The 26,051-nt window shown below is 36.8% G+C and overlaps 1 protein-coding gene across 1 annotated transcript; it reads right to left on the bottom strand.

The window, feature by feature from the left end:
- Nucleotides 1-5,190: 5,190 nt before the first annotated feature.
- Nucleotides 5,191-19,096, bottom strand: tgfbi (transforming growth factor, beta-induced). The gene is made up of 17 exons (XM_066648917.1): nucleotides 18,919-19,096; nucleotides 18,490-18,588; nucleotides 11,985-12,049; nucleotides 11,721-11,878; nucleotides 11,351-11,515; nucleotides 10,938-11,084; nucleotides 10,635-10,776; nucleotides 10,253-10,465; nucleotides 10,017-10,157; nucleotides 9,778-9,920; nucleotides 8,954-9,090; nucleotides 8,173-8,303; nucleotides 7,930-8,054; nucleotides 7,213-7,315; nucleotides 7,062-7,123; nucleotides 6,911-6,935; nucleotides 5,191-6,689 (listed from the first exon to the last, which is right to left on the bottom strand). The coding sequence occupies exons 1-17, from the start codon at nucleotides 19,032-19,034 to the stop codon at nucleotides 6,628-6,630; spliced, it is 2,034 nt and encodes a 677-aa protein (XP_066505014.1). The 5' UTR covers nucleotides 19,035-19,096; the 3' UTR covers nucleotides 5,191-6,627.
- Nucleotides 19,097-26,051: the final 6,955 nt, after the last annotated feature.

Raw genomic sequence — 26,051 nt, 5'->3', positions numbered from 1 at the left:
TGACAGAAAGTGCTACAAAACTAACAAAAAGATTTACAGATGGGTTTTTGTGGTAATTGAAACAGTGAATAGAAATGTTAAACTTCAGCAATATACCAACAACAGTTGGTTTTTTTTTTTGTTCCCCCTGAAATATACCATTCAAGATGCAGAGCCACTGAACATAAACCAACAAGAGGGAACAATAGTTCCACACAATCGTAGACATTGCGCATACATTTTGCTTACTTTTACAAATAATTGGTGGAATTTCTCTTTAATATCTATTTGTAAATAAAACATACATTTTACATCAGCTTTTTGGAGACATGCTTAATTGTTATGTTATATTCAGTTCATTTGAAATGCATTTTGTTTGTTTTTTTCCTCCAGCTAAATTCTACATAAAAATTAGAAGGAGCATATTTCAGTTTGTGACTTTATTAAATGATTTACACGTAGAAAATTAAACAAGAGTGATCTATAAAACTGTATGTGATTTTAAAACGGTACTAATTAAGGTTTTTGGAATCTTTCATCACTCATGTTCCATAAGTGTCCAGCAGGGGGCGATCTTTGTCAAGAAACCCTCTCAGATCACAGATGTTTCTTTAATTCTGATTAATTTAGCATTTTATATTTATACATTTCTTGCCACGAATGACTAAACATTAGAAGTGTGTTTTTTTTCTTTCACATGTTATATAATTTCATACCTATCACAAGCAGTTGAGCCATGTAGAAGTGACTGCCAATTCTCTCGAAACTGAAATCACCAGAGGGAGTAACACAGCAAGACAGAAATGGGAAAACCTTGAATGTGGTCTGCAGCCTGCTGCCCAGATGTTTGATGTCCATTTGAACAACCATTGATAAGATAAATATCTCAGTAAATATGGTACCCTCTATATAGTTTAAGCATGCTATAAAGGGGCTATCGACCATTATCTGCTGCCTGGACAAAAGTGCTATGTGTGACACATGTTGATGTGAAAGCATGTTGAAACAATGTTCAAAACCATCACAAGTGAGGAAAAGTAAGCGTACTGATTAAATATGACTAAAATGAGAATACCAAAGAGTAGAAGCAAGCGAATCTGGCTAAAACCCACCGCTTTTGTTTGTCACTCCTCAACCCTGGGCTATCACACTGAACTGAGCTGTGACTCATTCTTATTTAAGGAAACAAGTGCTGACAGTCATTCTGAATAAGGCTATTTAGATGAGGAGATCCGAGTGTTTATGGTGTTTTGACCAAAACATCATCAGATATTTCAGTAAGACCCTAGAGAACTGTGTTAAAATATATAAACATACATTTATTTGTACAACAAATGATACCTCCCACATCTGTAGCAGTGATCACACACACCCTAGTGCTTTAGGGACAGTGGAGGGTAGTGATGTGTCGGTCGCGAACGAACCGGTTCAAAGAGCCGGCTCTTGTAAGTGAACGATGAGCGTTCATTCAACCAATCAGAGAACAACAAGCAAGCTCCAACCCTCTAAGCTGAGACACTTGGTTTTCCTGAATGCCAATCTGCCTTCCAAACAATAGTTGAAGAAAATGTTAAATCAGTTAAATGTTTGTTGACAGTTTTAATCACTAACGTTGAATGCTGCTGTTTTGCACTTTGCAGAGTATTTGTTTATTACCCAGAAATGGATTATTTAATTTAAAAAGCTATTTTGTAATACCTACCTTTTGGGTTCCATTGGCTATATTTCAGAGTTTACAAGTGATTTTTATTAAGGTGTTTAAATAAAAATCCAGTTATTTATACAATTGAATGTGTGAGTGCAATCAGTGAGTTATTACAAGACAGCCATAAAAACAATTGCCCATTGCAACACTACTTATTATTTTTAATATTGAACAATAATATTTTGTCCATATAGTCATGTAAAATGTAGGTAATATTGTTATGTGCCAGTGGAAATAAGTGGTAAAACAAAGAGCCATTTAGGAGCCGGAAGAGCCGAGCCAAAAGAACCGACTCTCCAAAAAGAGCCGAAATTCCCATCACTAGTGGAGGGGAGCAGCAGTTGGGTTTTTGGTACCTTGCTCAGAGAAGCAGTAATGGAACTGGTAGTGCCAACTGCCATGGAATTACAGTTGAAACTAAGGTTAAATAATATAATAGACAGTGACAGTCTGGGTATGGTCTGGGTCCAAATAATAATCACTCTTTTAATGTACCTGAACGGCTAGGAACCGTGTGCACGCCCCTGTTAATTTTCAACGAAGGCATCGTGAAAGCGTTAAGCTAATGACACACAGACATTGTGTTCTGATAAATACACAGTAGTATATAACGTATGCTTGATGCATGTCTGTCTGCCACAAGTGCCTACGTGACATATCTGTGTCGTCTTCACAAGACTCAATAGCGCTTTCATAAAAAAAAATAGAATGGAAGGGTCTGTGTGGGACTTCATGAGAAGGTGACCAAACGTCCTCTTTTCGCCAGACATGTCCTCTTTTTGTGACCTATGCGTTCCGCCGGGATTTATAAATCGCCAAAAATGTCCGGAATTTAGCAGCCCAGTCTTCCCTTTGTCTCAATTCCTACAATAAGTCCTAATCCATTCCCTAAGTGTGCACTTCGATGACGAGCAAAAAGGGCGCGAGGGATCAAGTGTGCCAGGAGTGTTTATATCATTACGGTTTAAACAGAGTTTTCAGCCGAGCTCCGCTCAACATCACAGAGTTTTACTGGACCCTCGAACAGAAATGTGTTGTATGTTGTTAAGGTAATTTATCATAGTCTCTTCTCAGCGATGCTGTAATGTAGGGTGACCAGATCTGAGACGGTGAAAAAGAGGACACGTCGGGATGGGGGTTGATGAGCTCTCACCCGTCGCTGCCGTTGTGCTTTTAGGTCCTTTACACCTTTATTTGCTACACAAAACATAGCAATTTCTTTTTTAATTCATCCGAGAACTTACATTTACATTTCCGCATAGCTGCTCGAGATGAGGGTAGGTACATGAGCTTTGCCTGACGTAAACAAGGACTACTGACGTGCAGACTGACCAATTAAATGTTTACAGAGAATGTTATCGATCAATAACGGTAGTTCTACAGACAGACCGTCCAATCAGAAGATTTTAGGCTACTTCACCACGCCCCCTTCTCACTCAAGCGAAGTAAACGGAGTAGGGGAGGGCGGAACTAGTTTGTGAACGAAACACTTCTCGAAATTCTAAGCTCTAGAAAAACAAAATCTCGGACGTTTGTGAAATTCCGGCCGGACATTATTTAAGTCTAAAAAAGAGGACATGTCCGGGTAAAAGAGGACGTCTGGTCACTCTATCTAATCATTTATCAAGTCTATATTACTTCTGGTTGCTAAAATGTGGTGCTTACTTTTAATAAAGTTTTAAAAAAGACACAGTTAAAGGGTTTGGAATGAACAGAAAATAACGGTCAATGGTCAATTCGTTTATTTTTATTTAGGGCCAAATGTTAAATGGAAAGGAATCTGTCAAAAAAGGCATTTGTTATATACCTTATTATCTGTATTAAAGTTCAGCAGCATAGTTGCATGAAGCAATAGTCCACTTTTTGGGCCCGGGCCCATGCTGTCAACCTGCCCCATTTTTGATAACCATACTTGAAAACCCTACGTGTATGAAGATTGTTGACATTGCCTGTTCATAAGACATGAATCATCCCAAGCCAGCTATCACTTCTTTTCAAACTGCTGCAAGAAAACAGCACATTACACTGGAGGACAATGCTAATTGCCCAAGACTTTATTCCAGCTAACAGATGCCTGAGTTGACTAACATCATGCTGAATGAGAGGGGTGGGGATGGTCCCTTCTATCCACACTAAGAACAACTTAACTCTTTAAGACTCCTGGCCATGGATAGCTGAGCATTACCAGAGATTAAATTTGCCATATCCAGTTAATAGGTTTAATACCTAGACCATTGTGTCACTTGGAACCCCACCAGTTTTACAGCCTTTTTTTGTGGCAGGCACTGTGTATGGCTCATGTGCAGTCATAAAAGCACTGTGATTAAAGGCTTGTCCTGTGGGGTTTGCCGGACCAGGTGCTCTGCTGTTCAAGTCTGGTCTCACTGTGTGTCCAAAGTGTAGTATAAAGAAGCTATTGTAGGAGAAGCCCACACAGTAAAAGGACAGGGCAGAGGTCAGGAGCTGTAGCACAGGTCACTAATGTTGGAGAATGTTTCAGACCTTTACCAAGACATCTGTCTCTGTCTGTGACAGGGGAGCCCCTGATCTGAAATTACAGCAGAAAGGTTCTCAGAAATGTACTCAGCTGTTTTCATCAGTTTATCACTGTTTTATGTATGTTTCCTAGCAGGAAATCTAAACACAACCTGGTTGTGTTATTGTAAACTTTCATATTGTATCAAGGTCTCTCCTGGCTATGAACAGCCCAACATCATGTGAAAAAGAGACTAACACCTCTCATGAAGTTTTTATGAAATTCTGTGTAAATGAGGCATTGGTTTGTTTGCATTTCAAGCTTAATTTATGGCTAAGATTTTTTGCTGTAGTCTCCATACAACAGCGCCATGACTAAGGATTCCTATGACTGTTTCTTACTTTATCCGTTTGGCACATCGCAAATCCACAAGTTAATAACTCTGCTTATGTTTCACATTACAGACTTCACACACCGAGCAAGATTATATAAGTCATATTCTGTGTCAACAAGGTCCAAGGGAAGACACTCCCACCATTACACACACTTACCCCACGATCCAAACTCTGTCTTAGGAGCCCTTTTGTATAAAATATTGACTAAGTAAACACACCGTACTGTATGAAAGTCTGTGTAAAAAAGATTATATTCCAAATGATAATGGAGCATTTCTATTGGTCAATTCATCCTTAAATTTTCACAAAATGCAAAAGACATTTGCTGTGTTCAAATGATATAGTAAACTAAATATCCACAATAATGGAGATACATGCTTTTAATTAGACAGGGACAATATGCTGTACACCAACTGCCAACTATTCCAGGTTTGTTACACAGCGCACATTGAGATTCAGTTTCTCTGCACAGCCCCATATGTGAGTTTGAGGTTAAATTGGAAAGTAATTACAAGAAGTTCTTTTAATGAGGTTTAACTAAAGTTTATTGGATTTTAAGAACACTCTGGAAATTACTGAGTGAAAAAAAAACATTCCCTTTATTCAAACTCCTTAAATTAGAAGCTTTGCAACCACATGAAAACAGCCAATCTTTACACTCTTATCCACACAGCGACCTTTGGTTAGTGTGCAATGTATTGTACACTGTTTAGGTTTTCAGTAAGTGTGTCTGGCAGGCTCTCGGCAGCTTCGCAGCTGGCTGTGTTAGCCTGCTGGTCTTCAACAGCTTACACAACCTGCCAGTGTCTGGCACTGAGAGTAAAACCCTGCTGGAATGTTTCAGTTAGACCTGTGGCTAGGCTGCCAGCTGAGAGTGTGCTACTGTGCACATGTTTTCTGTGCTCTTCATTAGACACACCAATCGTTGGGCTACTGTAAGACCCAGACAGAATTATGAGTGTAAATCATATATCATTGTTGTTCAAAACATGTAGGTTCTGTGTAGGCCTTTCTTTAAAAAATAATTCACTCTGCTTTCAACAATACATTCCAAGTTTGGTATTCTTATACTTCTTAACATATCCACTTATGCCAGAGAATTTCTTTCAGTTTAATAGCAGTTGATTTCAAACTTTGGATTTAATAAGAAGTGATCTTAATTAATGAATTAATTAACCCAAAAAACAAACATTAACATTTGATTAAAAATTGTCATTTTTATTGTGAAGTGTGTAAAAATTGCTCATCAGATCCACACAAAATATCATCAGTACTGTGCCCATTGACTGCTTTTAAAGTTCAGAAGGTGTCTCTTAACCATCCAGAAAGCTCCTATTCATTCACAGATTTACCCAGAGAACACAGAAGAAAATGCAGTTTAGCTGTAAAATGTTTTGTCCTTTTGTCATGTTAAAAATGTGCAAAAACTTGCTGAAGTGTCTGCTAGGTTGATGAAATAAGAGCTTCTTCAGTGGAGATTATACTTTTGTCAAACTTACAAGTGAACAACAGTACAGGACATTTCAAATTAGTTGTATATGTTTTGCATATGTTCAGTTTCTAAACCAAGGGGAAAAAAGACCCAAAAATATTATACTTAGACGTAAGACGTAAATTTAACCTGCACTTGTAGGTGCCCAAATAGCGTTTTTTCCCCAGCTTTAACCATGCAAACATGCTACATTTATATCAAACCTCAAATCAAGCTAAAAAAAAAAAGTGGAAAACAAAATAAAAACATTATACCATCCTGCAAAATCTGACATAGATTACTATTCAGACTTAAACTGAGATAAAGAAGTCAAATTAACAAATATTCAGTACTCCTTAAGCTACATGGCTATTTACCATCTTTAGTCTGCATTTTCAAAAAATATTGCTTTTTACCCTGATGATGGTCAGTGCACTTCAAAAACACTGAAATGCTGAAGACGTTACCCTCTCTCTTTCTTTGGTTTGTTCAGCTTGACTTGGTTTACTTACAAATCAGTTTATTGCCTCCTCACTGCTCATAAGAAAATGACTCCCTAAAGCAATGAATATTATTTAAGTTTTTTACAAAACAATTGAATTTACTGGACTTTGGAGATTGTTTTGCTGGACCGACTGCTCAAGACCTTCTGGAATAGTTCTTCTGAAAAATGTAAAGACAAAAAAACAATAATAAATTGTCTTAATATTTACATCAAAAATGGCATTTATCTACTACTATGAACAAGAATAATTGTAAATGCAAATTTTTAAACAATATTCAATAACCACTGAATGCCACCTCTAATAAACATTCTGTAGTTATGGCAGTAAATTATTTTTTAATGTCTAGCTTTGTCCTATAATTTGTGTAGGATTATTTACCATTTTTCACAACTTGTGAGCCAGCCTACAAAAGCAAAACAACAACAATGATATATTTCAACATTAACCATTTTAACAATTTAATCCCACTTAACATATATTATTGAATTCTCAAAATGCTGTGAAAAAAAGATTTGCTTGTATAACTTACCCACACTGCAGAGGTACGCCTTGTTGAAGAGCCATCCGCTTGGTCACTCACAATTTTAGGAGCTAAAGAAATGGATTTACAAAACTATAATAAACTGCTGAGATATCAAATGTCAAAATTGCTCTTTTAGAGAGGAATATTGTGATCTTACGCAGTGGCTTTATGATGGAACCAACAGCATGGACAACTCCATTTGTAGCCATCATGTCAGCATCCACAACTGGTACCCTGTTGATGTACATAGTGGAGTTCCACTAGAAAGAGAAAATATACTTTCAGGAAATGAAGTTAATAAAAGATGTGTGCATAGTAAAGTCACTCTTACTCCCTAATAAGTATTTACACTTTGTCAAACACACAAACAGTTATCTATATTTGTTAATATTTAGTGTAAACAGAAATACAAAATAAAATCTAGCAGCTGAACCTGAGAATAAACAAATAACTTTTTACAATCAGTAATCAGACGTTGTAAACATGCAGTGCAACTCAAAATAAAATGTAGCAGCTGAAAAAGAGAAAAAATAAGTAGCTCAAATAACTTGAATTGAAAGTGATTGGATGGGTTCCATGGATGGGCCTATTTATCCGATACCTGATCCAGCTAATTATGTTAACCTTGGGACCAATACCCGATCCTAATATCGTATCAGTGCATCCTTATTTTGTACTCTTGTAAATTGTCATGCCATGAGGATTTGTATTGTATACAGTCAGATGTAAAAATTAACTCTGCCAAATAAAAATAGAAAATTATCTAGCTACAACACAGAAAACCCTCATATGTATCAACAACAAATAGAACACAACTAGAAATATAAAAGAAATTAATACACTTAATCACTGTGATATGGAAATAGGTGCTCACCATGCCTAGCTCCAGTTTGTCTCCTGAGAGGGTCTTTACTCTGGTATGAGAGGTCACAGCACCACTAACAAGAAACTCCTCACCTATGTGGTACTTCAGAAATTTGGCCAGTTCCCTGGGGTCTCCTGCATAGACCATGGCAAGAACAAGCCTTACATACAAAGCTTTAAGACAGTTTCTTAAATATAATTTAATGAATTACAGTCATTGTGTATTAATATGAAATGTAGGGAAATATGGTACTTGTAATTTTGTTGAGGTCAGCTGGGGGCATGGCACGGAATGCATCATTGGTTGGAGCAAAAATGGTGTAGGCCCCTTTTTTATTCAACAGTTCAGTCAAACCTGCTTTCTGAATATTGCCAACTAAGGTGCTGTAATGGATAAAATTGGTAAAAATACATTAATTCATATGTTGCGCTCCAGTAGTTGTGGGCAGTGGCACCTGCAGACTACAGCATTGTATCATATTAATTACATCTGCTTTAACACTAATTTGCATGGCTTTCGTTGATTGAATAAACAGTGTTAGAAGAGAGAAAACACCAATCTTAGTCTTAGCAGAGTTGTGGCCTGGAATGGAACCAGTCTGGCATGCCTGAATTAACAAATGAACATATTAAATAGTCAGACAGATTGAAAGACCAGTCTCCACCTATTTAATAACATTACAGCAGAACCCTCGCCATCATGTCTGAGCTTGTATGTAATAATTATAAAACCATACTGAGGTCTTTGAATGGGGCTAGTAGACAGAACACCTGCATATATTCATTCAGGCCCACTAAGCTACTAAAACTAATTTATATTTTCAGGGAATTTCCTCTTTGGGTATTTATGGAGTTTTTAGGCTTTAAAGAGCTGTTGAATACGAGCTATCAGCTCAAAAGGCAGCACCTGTAAGGTGACAGAGTTGTTGCCTGGAACTTTCTCCTACCTTCAAATGAACATAGAGTAACCCAGGTGTCAATTATACATTGATAGTGAGATTATTAATCCGTAACATATAAATTCAACTCCCTACCTGAATCGGCTATCTGCCTTCAAAACATCCATGACGTTGCCCATGGGAGGAGCCAGAACCTTATCCACAGTGAACAGGGTGGCAAAACGTCCATTTTTGTCATGGGCAGCAATGCAGGCATTCTCAATGCAAAGGTTCTGCAAAGCACACAGCAGAGGTAAGGTTAGGGTGGTTTGCTATTCCCATCAGGGATGCTGATTCAGGTCTGTGTTTTCTTGGAAGATGGATGGTGGTTTGGAAAACGTTAGGGTGATCCAGAGGAGAGGTTTCCGGTGGTCTGTAAATTCCATTATGCAGTAGAAATGTGAGAGTTCAAAAGCATTAGAAACATCACCACTATCATGAACATGAGGGGAAATTAAAGACACAAAACCAGTACAGTAATTATTGGGTAGACTGGGGTTTGCTGCTTCAAATTTCTTTCTTAGACCTAGAATAAAATAGGAAAATTGTACTCTAGACCTGTCATAAAAAATAACAAATGATAAAAAAAATAACATGCCTTTAAAAATAAGGAGCTTATCCACAATGCCTCTGCCTTTTTTCAGAAGCATTTACTTATGACTTGTAAATGTCTGATAAATTTAATAATGTCTCAATCATTTTTCTTTAAAAAACAGCATTAAGATTACTAATACAGAATAAAAATGAATGTCTGACAAAATTAAAATCAACAATGCACAGCTGTTCTATTTATATTTTTATATTGGTTTGATGTGTAATTTTATTATACAAATTGAAGATCATGACACAACTGTAATTTATAACAGAAAATGCATTTAACATTTAACAGTGTTTAAATATGTAATAAGAGGACAACTTACGTTTCTGTATACAAACACTCTAAGTTTATTTTCTCCAAGTGTTTCCAGCTCCTGTCCATGATACAGACCCTTGGAGGAGAATTTTTCCTTCAGAATGTGGTTCCTCATAACTTTTCTCAGTTCAGGAGTCATGCTCAAACTTCCTATGTAAAAGTTTTATAATGATACTGAAATAAGCAAAACAGAATTCTTGAATTCTCAGGGTAGCTTAGAATTTGAGAGAAAAAAATATAGCCAACCTTTGAAAGCCTCGTTTTGAGGTGCTATCAGTGTCACTGTCTCTGAGCCAGTTAGATGTGTGCTTAGACCAGCATCTAGAAAAAGCTTTGTGGCTTTGGAAATCTGTGGAATTCCCTCAGCCAGCTCCTTAAGGTTCTTGGCTATAAGATTAAAAAAAAGAAAATGAAATGCATATACTAATATAAAAGGACATAGAAAGTAAGAAAGAAAATGTCTTACTGATAAGGTCAATCACCTGAGTCAGGTATGAGAACTTCATCAATGTAATGGACAACTCCATTGGTACCAAGAATGTCCTTCTCTGTAACAATGGCTTTGCCATTAAGAGTCATCTTATCTCCATCACATCCAACTTCTAACACTGTGCCCTGAAGAGTTTCCAGAGGTGTTCCCGCAACAATAGACTCAGAGCAATGCAAGCTCTTCAGGATGTGGTAATTCAAAAGATCTGCAAAGGTAGAGATGTAATGAAGCCATGTCCAGTTTGCAACATAAACATTTTTTTACAATGAGTGGATAATAGATTTTAATAAAATGTTTTTTAAATTGGATTAATTGTCCAGTTTCCTCTTCCACATTACAGCTTCAGCCCCAGCCCCAACAATAGTCAGAGTTACCTTTAAGAGCTACAGGGTCTCCCAGGATTCTGTCCAGCATGTCTTGAGGAATCTTCTTAAAGGCCTCATTGGTTGGAGCAAATATTGTGTAGGAACCTTCATTCTCCAACATAGAAGTAAGACCAGCAGCTGCTATCGCAGTCTAAAATGAAAAAGCAGGGAGAAAGTTAAAAAAAATAAATTTAACAATAGTTTCAAATTGCTGACTTTTTCAGAAGTAGATGAACTGAATGTTACTTTTTAAAAAACATATAAATACGTTTTTGTGAGCTCGGATTAATTGTAGAAAATAACTTGCCATACCTGTAGTGACTGCAAATCATCTTCCGTTTCAAGGAAAGTGTTAACATTATTAGTAACAGCTGTAATGACTCTGTCAACAACGTGCACAATTCCATTAGTAGCATGTTGGTCTGTCTTCACCAATCTTGCACAGTTCACAGTCACAATCTGCAAAAAAGTTTCACAGTAAGTTAGCAAACGTTTAATAAATGCCAGTAATTTTCAAAGAGTTCACACACAAACAGTAAGGGGAAAAATAGTTTAAGGCTTACTAGCTAACAGACATCACAGACAGACATCATAGTACAATGTGAAGTAGCTTAGGCTAAACAGCGATAAAATAAACAGCATAGTTCCAGGGACTCTACTATAAACATGACTGCTGGTGTTTTCTGTTGTTAGTCACAGCTGCGAGGTGACCAGAAATCACTTACACCATTGGGATAATGCTGAATATGAACATCAAAGTCCTGGTACATGGAGCCGAACGTGGAACCATGCTTGAGGTCTTCTGAAGTCAAGCGTTTGTTCACCATGTGGTAGTGTAGTGCATTAAGGAGCTCAATGTTGACATTGCTCACCAAGGCATCCAGAATTTCCTAAATTAATGACAGAATACTAAATTGAAATAAACATTTTAGTGCTCAATTAAGCCTGAAAAAAATATATGAAGTGTAAAAAGAAATTAACAGAATTAGCCGTTATGCGTGTGCCCATAGGTTAATTAAAAATAAAAAACAAAAACAAAAAAAGCTTATTTAAAAAAGTATCATGTTGCCAATTAGGTATATGTGTATTTCTCACAGTAGGAAGAGCAGACCAGGCTTCATTGCTTGGGGCAAAGAATGTGAAACTGCCAGGTCCCTCAAGCTCCTCCTGCAGTTTAGCTCTCTCAGAGTACATCTTAGTGGTAGTGGCTCCAACCACGCCCAAGGTGTTGTAGATATTCACTAAAGGAAGAGCTAAAGGAGACCATGAATAACAATTAAAAATGATAAAAGTATAATCTCAGGTGACATGATGAGCATAAGCGTTTATGTAAAAATTTGCAGTGTACATGACAAGTACCTGCAGGACAGCCCTTCTCTCCAACCACTCTTTCATAACCTGGACAGCATTCGTAACTGATCACACTGCAAAGAAACAAATGGGATTAAAAACATAAGAGAAAATATTTAAATTCAGAAAATTATTAATTATAATCATAAATGATAAAACTGATATATGAAATAGAATACTGAGGGTGGTTAAATAATTTATAGATTCATTTTTACTGAGCAGACAGTAAAGTCTAAAATATAACATTTTAAAATATCAGGGAATTGCCAGACATAAAAATCTTTTTAATGTGAAGCAAATAAACATACTGACACAGAATTTTTGTTTAAAGCTAAACATTATGGCTTAACCTCAAACAAATCAAATTAAACTATTTAAAATAACGACATACATTTCCATATCAAACAGAGGGGAAAAAGTAATTCACTTTCTTTTTTGTGTTTCTGAAACAAATATTGGTACAACTCAAAGACAAAAATGAATGACAATTTGTTGTTAAAGGAGGGCTTATAGTCCTTACTAAGTTCTTGGACATTGAAAAAAACTAAAATACAATTCACAAACTCCTTCTTTGAAATCCAACACACTGTGGATCAAAAGATGTTGGTTGTTCCCGTTCAGCTGTATCTATAATTTAGAAGGTTATAAAACAAATACCAAGAAGTAGAAAAAAATTAACTTATATAGATCAGGATGGAACAACAAAACTGGAAAACAAATGGACATTTAAATTGATTGGACAAAGAGATGCTGGAACTTTTGTGAGACAACTATCTCCCTGCTCATTTACAATATGGGGTCGCATGTCAGGTAAATGTCCAGGGAAACACATTATTTCAACAGTCAATGTAGGTGTAACTTTTTGTGATTTTTTTTTGCCAGGTATAGTGTTATTTCTTGAAGAACCATATCATTCACACACAAAAAAGAAACTGATCATTATATGCTTTTGTTTTTTATACTTAAGCAATAATTTCTCATACATTACTCACTCACACATTCACTCTCATGTTTAAATAAAGACTCCACTAAGGATGCTGTTCAGTGTTTTACATTTGTGTGTCTTTGTTCACATGCAGCACAATGTGGAACACACACAATAGGAAAGATCGTGTATAAAATTCAAAGGTTTCTTTCAGGACGACTTCTATGCATCTTCTGATAGAAACTGGTCTATATTCATTCACTAATGAAGGGAGGGTTATTTGGAGCCACAGTACTAGACTAGCTACAGCTCTTTTAATTGTAATAAACAAAACCTGAGCCAAACTGTACCACTCCATTTTGTTTCCTTCCAAATACATGCATTTCCACAATAAATCTCTGGGCTGAAGCTGGTGTTGGAAGGTCATAAAATCTCATTTCCTTAAGTAGAACCCATAGACACATCAGAAGAAACCCCAGAGAAGGGGCTTAGGGACCCATAATGAAATAATTCCTGCCAGTACAAACAAAAGAGACATTCTTGGGAATTACTATACGTGTGAGAACAGGGCTGCTGTTATAAAATTATGGGACTTTGGTTTACAATGAAAATGATAATTATTACTTAATTCATTGAGTTTACAAGCACATTAATGGAATGCTAATGCTATTTGGAAATTATTCTTTCCTTCTATTATGAACAATTATGATGAAGGCATACACGATGAACAATTCACGTGCAGTGTACACTCAACTATTAACAGAAATATGTCACTGAAAAATCTGAAGGCCTTTAAATGAGGCTATAGCATTAAATAGCCTACACCACATTAGTGTTTATATTAGGCAATGCAATTGCAGCATCACTACTGATTGATTTCAGAAGGTATATCTTTTTAATGCTAAAATATAGATTAAATCTCTTAACTTTTACTCTTACCACATCTCTCTATCTCTGTCACATGCCAGCATAGACACACACACACGCACACACATAAACAAACAAAGTTTTACTTGTGCCCAGGTTTAGCCATAAGTTTTATGTTTTAATGTGTGCTCTGATATTTTCTCAATTAAGGCTTGTTTCATTGTTTTTGATGTTAACTCTCACTAAGCAAATTAGACATTTTAATACAAATATTATAAAAATGTTATAATGAAGAAAACGGATGGTTTCTTCTAAACAGTTTATCATGTATACCGCTCTATGCATTTTGATTTTTTTCATCTCCCTTCAAAGAAAAAATCAAACAAAAAACTAAACAAAACAAAAAACTAGCATTTTAAATTGTGATTATTCATGATTAATCATAGAATGTTATGATTAACTTTTGTGTTTAACGTTTTGACACCACTAATAATAACTATAAAACAATATTCACTTTAGTGTGTGATTCCCCAGATTGATATTGCTATAAACACATTTCAAACCACAATAAAAATGTATATATAAAACTAAAAATATAAAACGTATCAAATATTTTTTCTGAAAACACAAAGAACACTAAATTAGCTTTGTTCTACACTACAAGTTTTTTTTCAATTCTTAAATTATTTACCTTTTATTAAATAACATCTATATTAATGTAAGTAATTCTCAATAAAATGTAAATGACCCAATTCAAAAACAGAATGCAGTCCTGATATTCAGGAATTTGGGTACCACTGGAAAACACAGAGAACTGAAAAGCAGACTGAACTGATTATCAAAACAGATGGTAACTCAATTCTTATTTGTTCTTCGCCAGCATAAACAAAGATGGTAGCCATGGATTTCTGAAAAAATAAACAGTAAGGCTGCACAATTCAAGTACTGTGTACATTGAATTCCCAAGTAGTGTGGCAAGCTCTCCACCAGAAGTGCAACGTTGCAAAAGACTATGGAGATGCGTAATGATGTTGAAATTTTTACTGTATTCTACGTATTGGTCCTCACACAGATTCGTCACACTGAGTATACTTTCTGCTAAAAGTATCAGTTCCTATAATGGAATGAGAATCAAAACAAGTAATACAATTCCCATAGCAACATGTTGCAATGATTAATAAGTTCCTTAAACAACCCTATATTTTCTGTTTTCAGTTTAAAGATTTAGATTTAGAGTAGTATATCGAAAGAAAATACTCTTGACAAAGGTTAATGTTACAATTCTGTATGTATTCATTTACTATCCCTAACAATGCCCTGATACAGATTAATAACAATAATTTTTATGCACAAATTTCAAAGCCAACATGTGGTTCAGCAGATGGTATCAGGAGGTTTCTGTGTAGAGAAACCTTGTGGTCTCTCCTCAAGTGACCTGGAAACACCCAAGTGTACAAAAACCATGATTGTTCCAATGCCCATAACCCCCTAAATTTCATAAACCTCTAAAAAGGGGTTTCGGTAAATCAAGTTGCATTCAAGCTGATTGGCTAAATTCCTGTTTTCACAAGCCAGGTTGTGTCCTTTCACAGACAGTCTCCAAAGACTTCACACACTTCTGAGACTAGGGGTGGAAAACTCCTCAGTATCTTGTGAATGATTTGTGTGTGTTTGGGGGATATTAAACCCTCGACAAAACTTGCTAAAGCAGTCATTTCCTAAAACGTCCAACTCCCAAAGCAAGTCTCACTTCCCCTCCTGTGTTCATGAGATTTGCTATGAAAGAAACACTGTTTAGAGAAGAGGTGAATAAAACAAGTCTTGCTCTGCCATCAACTGATCGTTGAACTCCCAGTTACAAGCAGTAGGCTTACACTTCATGAGTGATGCAGCGTTGTTATAAAACTTCTCAGTGCATGTAATACTCAGCACATATGGTTCTCTTTCTACCTTGATATACATGTCTATGGAATGTTCAGGCCAGTAACCAATAACACCTTTCCCCCTGTGGGAACATTAAAATGGACGTCAATCAAAGAGTGCTTCTGTGGAGACTGGAGCACTAAGCCTGTCTTTATGCCTGTGGCAGAGCACACACACAAAGGAGCAATCAGATTTGTCAACAATTTAACCTTGCTAAGACTAAAAGTCACCATTAGGCGACACATGGAAGTCATTATGAGCAGAAGTCCATCTGCAACTCAAACTCAATTCACCATCATACATTCATTCAGCCTCTGTACACTTTAAGATAACAGCTATAAATGCAGTAAAAACAACATAAAATATAAAGAGCTCTTGGGCTCTCATAATTCAGCAGCTATTTATTCAGCCATTCATTCATTCATTTATTGTGTGTGACCACTTTATCCAGTTCAGGGTCATGGTGGGTCCAGAACCTACAGGGAATCATCACACACTCACACATACATATCTGTACAAATAATCTACTAAATATTTTTGCAGTTACCCTGGTCCAGGCAAATCCTGGTTTAAGTTGAATTCAACATTTCTGCTTTATTAAATCACTGAGATTCAGTGAAGGTATTCAGACAGGTTTAATGGTGCTTTGTTGAGCAATCTTTTGTTACTAAGGTGGTGATAAGCAACAGGAGTCATGATGTCTACAGTGCCACATTCAGAGATTCATATTGAATGCTGATAACATAAAAATTGGGTAAATGACCCCCTTACAAGACTGCTTGTTAACATGAAATACATTTTTACATAAGTTAAGAAAATGTAGAAAAAAACGACACATCTACAAATTCATCAAACGATGCCTCAAACATTATGTATTCACAAACTTTCCATACATGTTTATTTCAGGTAGCTTTTAGAAGCATTAATGTTAGTCCTTATTACCACCACTGTGTACAATCCTGGCTCTAAAATTTCTCTACAGTAGTACCTTTTTCATTAAACCATTCTGAAATATGGAGAGGTGTATGTGAGTATAATGTGGACAATGATATCAGATCAGAGAATGACTTAAAGCTGAGAGTGACTTCCCTACCTTCAAATTAAAATTTGAGCACCCCTAAAATTATACTTAATTCTTACATGCATCCCACATACAGAATATGCATTGTCAATATCCATTTCACATCATATGTACATAGGATTGCATTTTGAGTTGACTTAATTTTATCAGAAGGGCACCACATAAGGCATCGATTAGATTAGAGAAAATTACTATTTCATACTGTTCAATAAAATGTTCTCTACAGTATTAATTAGAATGAGAGCTCTAAGAGATCTTATTTCAGTACCAGCTCATTATCAAGCCCCTTCATGCATTAGATTAGGTGTGATGCAGGCTACCGCACTATATTCTCTGGATATAGAATTGCATATACACTAAAGCATGCAGACATTCAGATGCAGCCTGTGAAGTTTTACCGTGATGCAAAGGCACATTTGCATTTACTTATATTTTTATTTATGATTCTGTAAAGTGGTTTGGTCCACTAGGAACACATAATGCTTAGACTTAAGTAGTGATAGAAATTATCTTCTCCTGAGGCTATGGCTTCCAAGCTGCACATCTGCTAACTATTATCACTATTGTTCTTTGGGCGGCAACTAACTGATGCGGGAAATCAACAGTGCAAGTAGAGACCTGTTTTAAAAAGCTGCAGGGAATTTTAATAAGATCTACTACACTTTGACAACGAAGAGGGAACTTCTTTCAACTTTGTAATAACAGAACACCTCAGATGACATGCGTTAGCACTTTTTAATATAGTGGTTTAAGGATCAGAATGGTTTTCACATAAAAAGTGTAACATATGCTTGGAGGAAAACACCTGAGCAGTGTTGCCCTGGTACGACTAAGCAATGTGTCTCCCACGGTGTAGTGATAAATCTTCTCAAGACAATTCTGCTTCTGTACTTGACTGAACTGCTAATCATGCTGATTTAAAATGCAACTTGTGGAAAATCGACCTACTGGCACAGAACCTATTCATTTTTTAAGAACTACATAACCACTGATCTATTTATAGAAAATATAGATAAAAACAAATGCATTTCTTTACTCTGTCCTGCTATTCAGACTCAGAAGTCACTACCTTCATCTTAAAAACTAACAACACACCACAACAGCTTTCAGGAAAAGAAGCTTCAGAAAGGTGTTGGGATGGGAAATCCAAACTTTTCCCACCTAGACTGCTAACTTTTGTTGTTGTTGATGTGAAGTGAACTTTGCGATAACTCCACCCTTGTTACTGTCCGTGCCAGTATTGTATATATTAAACAGATTTCAATGGCCAGCAAGCATGTATCATTTTGCTGAATATGCAATACTGGTACATGAAACACAAAGCAAAATGAAAAGGTTAAGCTGTGTATACTTAACCCATTGATTTCCAAAAAGTACTTCATAGAAATATTTGGATTGATATCAAACAGTAGTCATTTCTATTGTCTGTACCTTTTCTTCTCAATCACATTTGGATTGTTTGGTGATTTAAAGAAAATCGTAATTATATAATTTATTGCATTATATAATTTAACGAGCAATGATAATGATTTAATTTGATGATAAACTCTTTGTACCAATTGTTAACATTATTTAATGAATGTAAAAAAAAAACCATTTAAAATATAAAATACAATAGTCATTCGGATTACCGATGCAAGTGTGCAACGAGATGGACTCTGGCTCATATTGTGTTTTTAAAGTATAGTGTCATAAAGTTACACTGCTGATAAACTCACGTTGGTTTGCCGCATATTTTGCGGTGGTACCACTGCTTGCAGTTGGTGAAGTACTTCTTATTCGTTCCTGGGATCTTCTGCATGGCACAGATGTTGGGGCTGTAATAGAAAAGGCGTTTAAAGTTAGAGAATATGGTCAGTGCAATGGGTTTGCTTTGGACCTGTTCACACCAGCATAAAATTGGAAAATGGAAAGTGGAACGTTTGAGCAATGTCCCCATGGAGGATGAACTTCTGAATGACTCTAACATCTGGATAACATCTGCTGCTAAAGTTAAAACTCTGATTGAACAAAAGTGCAAAAACTCACAAATCAGTTCGCAATCGCAACGAACTGAGGCTGAGACTGTGGATGTAACTGTGAAATAAGACCCAAAGGGAAAGTCAATACAACGACAGCGGAAAACAGGGTTAAAAAGTCTCCCTTACCCTTCTTTTCTGCCTCTAATCCTGCTATGCTGAAGAACGGACTGATACGGAGACTTCGCCGCCATCACGACGGCGATAAAAGCAACCGCTAACGCTGTAAAAGTCAGCCGCTTCATGTCTCCGCTGCTGTCGGTTCTGTCCCCACTCTCCGCCAGCTCCGGAGCCGCGAGAATAAATACCGCCAAAACCCCCGCTGAGTGGGCGGGGCTTCGGCCGCAGTAATCTGACACGGTTCAAATGATTACTTTTTATATTGAAGAGTTTTAGAGTAAAAAATGCAGTTTACATGTTTAATAATTATACAACAAAAACAACCTGTTGGAAGTTTCTCCTTCTCCTTTAAATCCCTGTGTGGTCAGCAGTTAAACAACAAAAACTCATCAAATTACATATTTGGAAGTTATTTCAAAGAAAGATATCCAATAAAGCGTTGATGCTTAGGTATAATTCTTTACTTTTTACTTGTAACCCAACATATCCAATTAATCTCAGCCTCCAGTAACCCATACACCGCTGGCCTGTAGCTCGAAAGTCCCGCCCCCAGAATCTGATGTGATTGGCTCCTTGGGGGTATGATGTAAAAATTGAATTTGACAGTTTTAGATTTTAAAACATGCAAGACTTTAATTTTCAAATCGGAAATGATTAGTCATAGCAGTGACTGCATATTTTGTCCATGGCACATCTTCTGTCACATAAAAATCACTCTTCAATCAGGCTATTTTACTGTATTATTCAAGATTTTGTGGGGTTTCAGTGTGTGTCTATATTTTTATTATATTTTTTATTGATATAGAATTCTGAGAGTGTTATTTATTAATCTCTAGTACTATTTAGTAATAGTTGCATAGATTGTTGTTGATAGACAGAGTAAATGTTTTATGAAGCTGTTATACCTCACTTGGCTAAAGACTCCAGGTAGGTGATAAAAGTCATCTTAATCACATTAATAATGCTTCACAAAGGCACATCTGTAATTTTTAATATAGACATTTCCGAGGTCTGAGAGAGGGACTGTGAAGGCCTGCCGTGGAATGCTTTTAAAATGAACTTAGTTTGTAAATAGGACAAGAATGTAACCTCTTGCTGCAGGTCACCATGCCTCTAATGAGAAAATATCAGTGTAGAGGCTCAAATGAGGTGGGTGACAGGGTCAAGTGTTAAATATGGGCAACTATCAAGAACATGAAGGGTAGGTAATTGCAATTAAACATTTGCATGGTATAAACTCACAAATTACTCAGTTTGTTGCAGTGAAATATATTATTTTACAGGCAATGGACTGTAAAAGTCTCTAAATGCTGAGCCACATCACACTACATAAAAGTAATGGAACTGCATGGAGTTGCTCACCTGCATTTTACTGTATAATTCTATCCAGCGTGCCCTAGTCATACTTCTTCTGTTGTGACAACAGGAAACAGATGCTGGATTATAAATTCAAGTCAAAAGGGAAATTACCAAATCTTTCACAGCTGTTAATTCTCAGAAGAGAAATTTACCCATGATCTCTGTTCATACGGCAAGGTCAGTGTCAAGAGACAAACATCACAGTTACCGCAGCTCCATTGCTTCTCCAGTATCTACAAGCACTCCTGGTATATTGAAATATGAACATGTGTACACTAGCATCATTTGCTGTGAAATTAATAAAAAAAACATAGCATTCCCTGATTAAAAGGAAATAATTTTAACTCACAAACGTTTTAACTGTTTTTAAGATCTGTCATTCTCTTAGAACATCAAAAGGCATTTTGGTCTCTTTCAGTGAAAATACAGAACACCCACACACCCTCAGTTTCTATTATAATACAAAAGTTATCTAGTATCAGGTCTGTGCCAATATGTGCATACATTTAAGACAAGGCTGTCTGAGAAACATTTGGTCTCACTTGTGGTGCACAGAAAGTCTTTTATTTTTTTTATGTCACCAGCTGAGATCTTAGATTACTTGAGCAGATTCAAAACTTCTGTAACCTCCGCCTCTGTCTTCTCCACAGCAGCAGTATAAAGAACCTTTTGTGAGTTGAAAGTGGAAGCAGCTTTTAAATTCCAATCAAATTACTTGCTCAGCCGAATCATCATTTACAAGCTACCGGCATTGAAAAAAAACAGTGTCAATTGGAGTGTGAAAGGTGAGGAAAACATACGCATACAAATGTCCTTTATTAAACAGTCTAACACAGTCTTTATAAAGACAGTAAAGAAAAACCCCATACAACCATCCAATAGTCCACATCTGTTTTTCAGGTGTCCTAATAGAACTCTGTCTGTCCTGCAGCTCTGTTGGCCTGTCATGATGGTGCCCATCCCCTGTCTCAGTTTCTTTGTTCTTCTGGGGATGGTACAGCATGAGCTGGTTCTGGTGGGCCACAACCCTGAGGTGGGGCTCAACACAGAATTTTCCCTCTCAGGGCAACTGAAGCTTTGGTCACACATACTTCTTTTTCCCGGGGCTGGACATTGAATGTTACAGGCTCCATAATGGCACTCACATGTGACTCTGCAATGGTGGTGCTGCAATGTGAACTGGTTCAACTGTTCATACTCAGCATCTTCTTCTGAACTACTGTCCCAAATGTCCACATCACCAAGGACAGGGGAGTTTCCTAGTCTCACTGATGGTGGGCTGTGCTGATGGCCAGCTGGGTAGTGAGAATGTGGTTAAATCATTCAAACACCCTTTCGCTTGAATGGTGGAGTGGTTTCCACCAAGTTTTCCAGACCCCAAGCTGCTGGCACACCCTTGCCATAACTTGGCACTCAAAGGTCCTACTCTGTTCACTCTGTCAGAACTGACACTCTAACAGGACCTTGGTGATGGTGCCTCAAATCAGTACACCTTGAGCCATATAGTAAAGTAGTCCATGGCTATTAGGATGTAAGGTTTCCCCGACGTAGTGGCAGGGAACTGTCCTAAAATGTCAACTATGACCTGCTCCATGGGCATGCTGGAGAATATAGTTTTCAGTGGGGCATGACAATGGTAAACAAACTGTTCCCCTTTAAAGCAACACCTTGGCCAGTAAAAGTACTGGCGGAGCTTATGGTTGGACTTTGACTGGTCCCATGACTACAAATAACAGTTGATATTGCCCATTAAGTAGGCGAAAATTCAATTTATATAAGGAGACTCCACCGAAGGCTCTAATGTTGCAAGAAAGGATGGGTCTGGCTCACCACTTTTTGATAGCAAGGTAGCAAAAAATTATATAAATATTTCACCATCTGCCACATAAAATATTGTGAATACATTCAGGACATCTGATGATGTCTCAATTCATGCTAAATGTTATAGATCTTCAAGACCTCAGATTCCATGAGAAACGGTCATACTACTGTAATAACGATAGCCACATGGGCTTGGAACTATTTCAGAAATGCCAGGCCTTGTTTAGCATGTGTCACAACAGTGTCGTTTGTAGACAGACAGGCAAGTGTTTGACTGGCCTGCCTGCAGTACAGATTTTTCTCTCTTGATACATGAAGAAGAGAATCATCCAACAATGACAAAAGACTGTTGAGCAGCTGAAGTTTTGTGGCAAAAATTCCATTTGCAAAGCTGCAGCAATTTCTTTCCTCAATTGCTGAATTATTTAAAAGTGAGATCAGTAAAAACAATAGAAACCTATTCATTGTACATTTGTCAGGTAAATAAATGTCCAAAAGAATGAACAAATCACACATAATTGTTTTATTCCTTTTTACAAAGTATCCTAACATTTCTGAAAACAGGATTGTATACTGTTATTTAGATGTATTTATTCTTCAAAGTATCATACATTCATAATATTTGGATTGCGTTTCCAGTCAGTCTTTCTTTGGACAGCAGCTCTAGTTTCAAACTCGTTTTGCATCACATTAGAGGAAACTGAGCAAGAATAGTTTTTTGATACTTCTTTCCAAGATGGCAGCCTTTAAAATGCCACACAGTGTAACATTAAAGTCTTCAAAACCCACCGGGGGGTGGGGGGAAGGGTGTACAGTCCAAATACATGCCATAAATTCACTACTGTAAACCAATACATACACTAAAGAGCCTTGCTAAGGAACTAAAGCTAATAATTAAATTAATGTTGATCCAGGCGACCACAAAGTATTTGACTCCAGAGCAGGCACTGCCAAGACAACCAGAAGATGGTTTGGAAAAAAAGAGGAGGGTTTCAAATTGAACATGAACGACTGAAACTGTACAGTATTCTGGTTATGGGAAGTTTTTGTTCTCTCTGATGATTTTCCACAGGGTCAACACAGCAGTCAAAAATGGGGGCTTAGCTTATAAATCTATACCAATGGCAAAAGGCCTCACTTGTTCTTTCCTGTACCTCCATAATGGCCCATTAGCAATGTGGTATGTTTTTGTGAAGTTCCACTCACCCATTGTAAATGTCCAGCTAATATATATGAAGGGTTCACTCATTCTCATGACTTGTCACTGACAGACCAATAAGACCTAGACCATTACGAGATTATGTATATATCCCTCATTAGGTCAGTGGAGAAACAGGAAAAAACAGTCAATATCCCAGGGTTCTTTAATAAAGGCAGTGTTTCTGCTTAGAAACACAATTACTGTATAGATTCAGCTGCATGGTGATACTGGGCTTTAGAACAGGGTTTAGTCTGCTGTAACAAGCAGGACTTTGTAACAATAGGAGAACCCTTTGGGGAATTATAGACAATCATTTTCAAAAAGGTGCTACACAAAACCATATGAACTTTTTTCATCGATCTGAAGAACCATTTCCACCGGGAAATAACCATTTCTGAATGGAAATTGTTCTGTTTAGAATATGGTCCTAACTAGAACCATGGCATTAACTAAAAAACCCTAGAAGAACCTTTTTTTTTAAGGGTGTGCCACACATAAAACACCAGACATGCTCTTCACTTTTACACTGCAACATCATATAAGAATATTGTAAATGTTACGATATCAAAAACAAAAAATGTCAAAAACAGCATTATAGCTAGAAACAAACAAACAGAACCTTGGAGTACTTTTAATGCTTGTATTTTGCCCATTGGACCACCCTGTTGCCTACAATATTCCTATTTTAAAAAATGACAACTTATCATTATGCTCCACATCATCCTGCTACCACTAATTAAAAACTAGAGGATGACTAATACAAACCAGGAGCACTGCTTTGCCTGACTCACTCATACCAGTGCAAGACACACTAATAAAACCTCAGCAGTGTTAGTTCAGTGCCGAGAATGGAGAAAGATCCTCTTTGCAAGGAAAACCTGCTCTGCAGTGGTCCATTTATTTATTCATTCATTCATTTATTATCTGTAAGCGCTTGTCCAGTTCAGGGTCGCAGTGGGTCCAGAGCCTACCTGGAATCATTGGGCACAAGGTGGGAATACACCCTGGAGGGGGCGACAGTCCTTCACAGGGCAACACACACACACACACACACATTCACTCACACCTACAGACACTTTGGGTCACCAATCCACCTACCAACGTGTGTTTTTGGACTGTGGGAGGAAACCCACATGGACACAGGGAGAATACATCAAACTTCTCACAGAGAGTCACCCGGAGCGGGAATTGAACCCACAACCTCCAGGTCCCTGGAGCTGTGTGACTGCGACACTACCTGCTGCGCCACCATGCCGTTCCATTTATTTATTTATTTACAAAAAGTATGCAGAGCAACAGGTGTACTACATTTTCTAATTATACAGAACTAAAACTGCACCTATATGGTCAGTAGAGCTGATAAAATGGACAATTTTCAAGCTGTTGCCCCACGTCTGTGGAATGCTCTCCCAGATTCCCTAAGGGCACCACAGAGCATGGGGTCTTTTTAAAAAACAACTAAAAACCTTCTTATTCAAAAAGGCTTATTAGGACATTTTATACATCTTTACTGTTCTTGTTTAGAATTTAGTATTTTTGTTGTTTATTTTTATTTTTATTTTACTTGTTTCTTAATGTTTGCTTCTGTGTATGTTGTAGCACTTTGAGATTTCTTTGAATTGTAAAGGGCATTACAAATAAAATGTATTATTATTATTATTATTATTATTAGTATTACTACAATGTGTATAAAAAAAGCCCATTTTAATGTAATGGCTGATTGCTTTATATTGATTTGGCCTAAAGTTAATTCATGTCCAAAATATGTACTCATTTATTCTACAAAGAAATACAAAAATACTAATATGAAGCTGATAAATGTTCACATATTGTATACTTAGTAAATGAGTCTTATATTTATTGACAATCTGATACTCAGACATTAAGCATTTCTTATTTGTTATTCATAGTCAGAGATGAAATATGATGTTACCCTGTTGAGGTCTGTTTCTCCTATTAGTTTTTTTTATGACCAGGTCCAACAGGCATTGCCATGGGGCCCTATGTTTAATGTTTAACTCAGCTACAGCCAGGGAAGCACACATTCCTTTTCACTAAATCCTCAGAGGGGAGCAATGGTATGAACGTTCTTCGTTTGAATTTTGATACTGTTCTAAGTCTTTTATAAACAGAAATGAATATAATAGCTGTAGATATTTATAATCAGATATTTCTTATAGTTTCACATTTTTCACTTTTAAACATTTTAATGGCACAGGACCTTTCCACTGATGCACCCAACAACATCACCTATTTTTTTTTTTCACGTAAAATATATCATTGATATATTAAAAATTTCCAGGATCTTTCCATTTACCTCATCACACTTAGGACATAGAATTAGCCCATGCTTTTATGAATGAGCTGTAGCATCAAGTGCCACAGTTTGCTGTTCCATATCAAGACACAGGGTCGGAGGACTGAGGAATGGGTATCCTTAAGGGGAAACAATCAAGTGTGTTTTTCCAATCTCCTTAAGGGCAGCATAGGTCTTCCTACAGTCTGGCTTTGCTTCCTGCACACATGTTTACATTAACTGGTTCCAGAGAACAATTTAAGCTACCACTGTGGATCATTCACAATAGATTATATAAACATTAAGGCGTTTGAACTGACAGACTACAACAGAAGCTGTAAGCAAGTCTGCTCAAAGTTCACTAACCAGACATGAGGTAGCTAGGTCTAGAAACTGCAAAGAAACAGGTGGCTTTGTGTATGAAAATACATTCGTGTGGTCATCCCATAAGTCTAACGGAATTCC

Source organism: Hoplias malabaricus, chromosome 17 (assembly GCF_029633855.1).
Source record: "Hoplias malabaricus isolate fHopMal1 chromosome 17, fHopMal1.hap1, whole genome shotgun sequence".
Taxonomy (NCBI): domain Eukaryota; kingdom Metazoa; phylum Chordata; class Actinopteri; order Characiformes; family Erythrinidae; genus Hoplias; species Hoplias malabaricus.
Note: the sequence above shows the minus strand (reverse complement) of the source record. Positions and strands in the feature narration are given on the sequence as shown.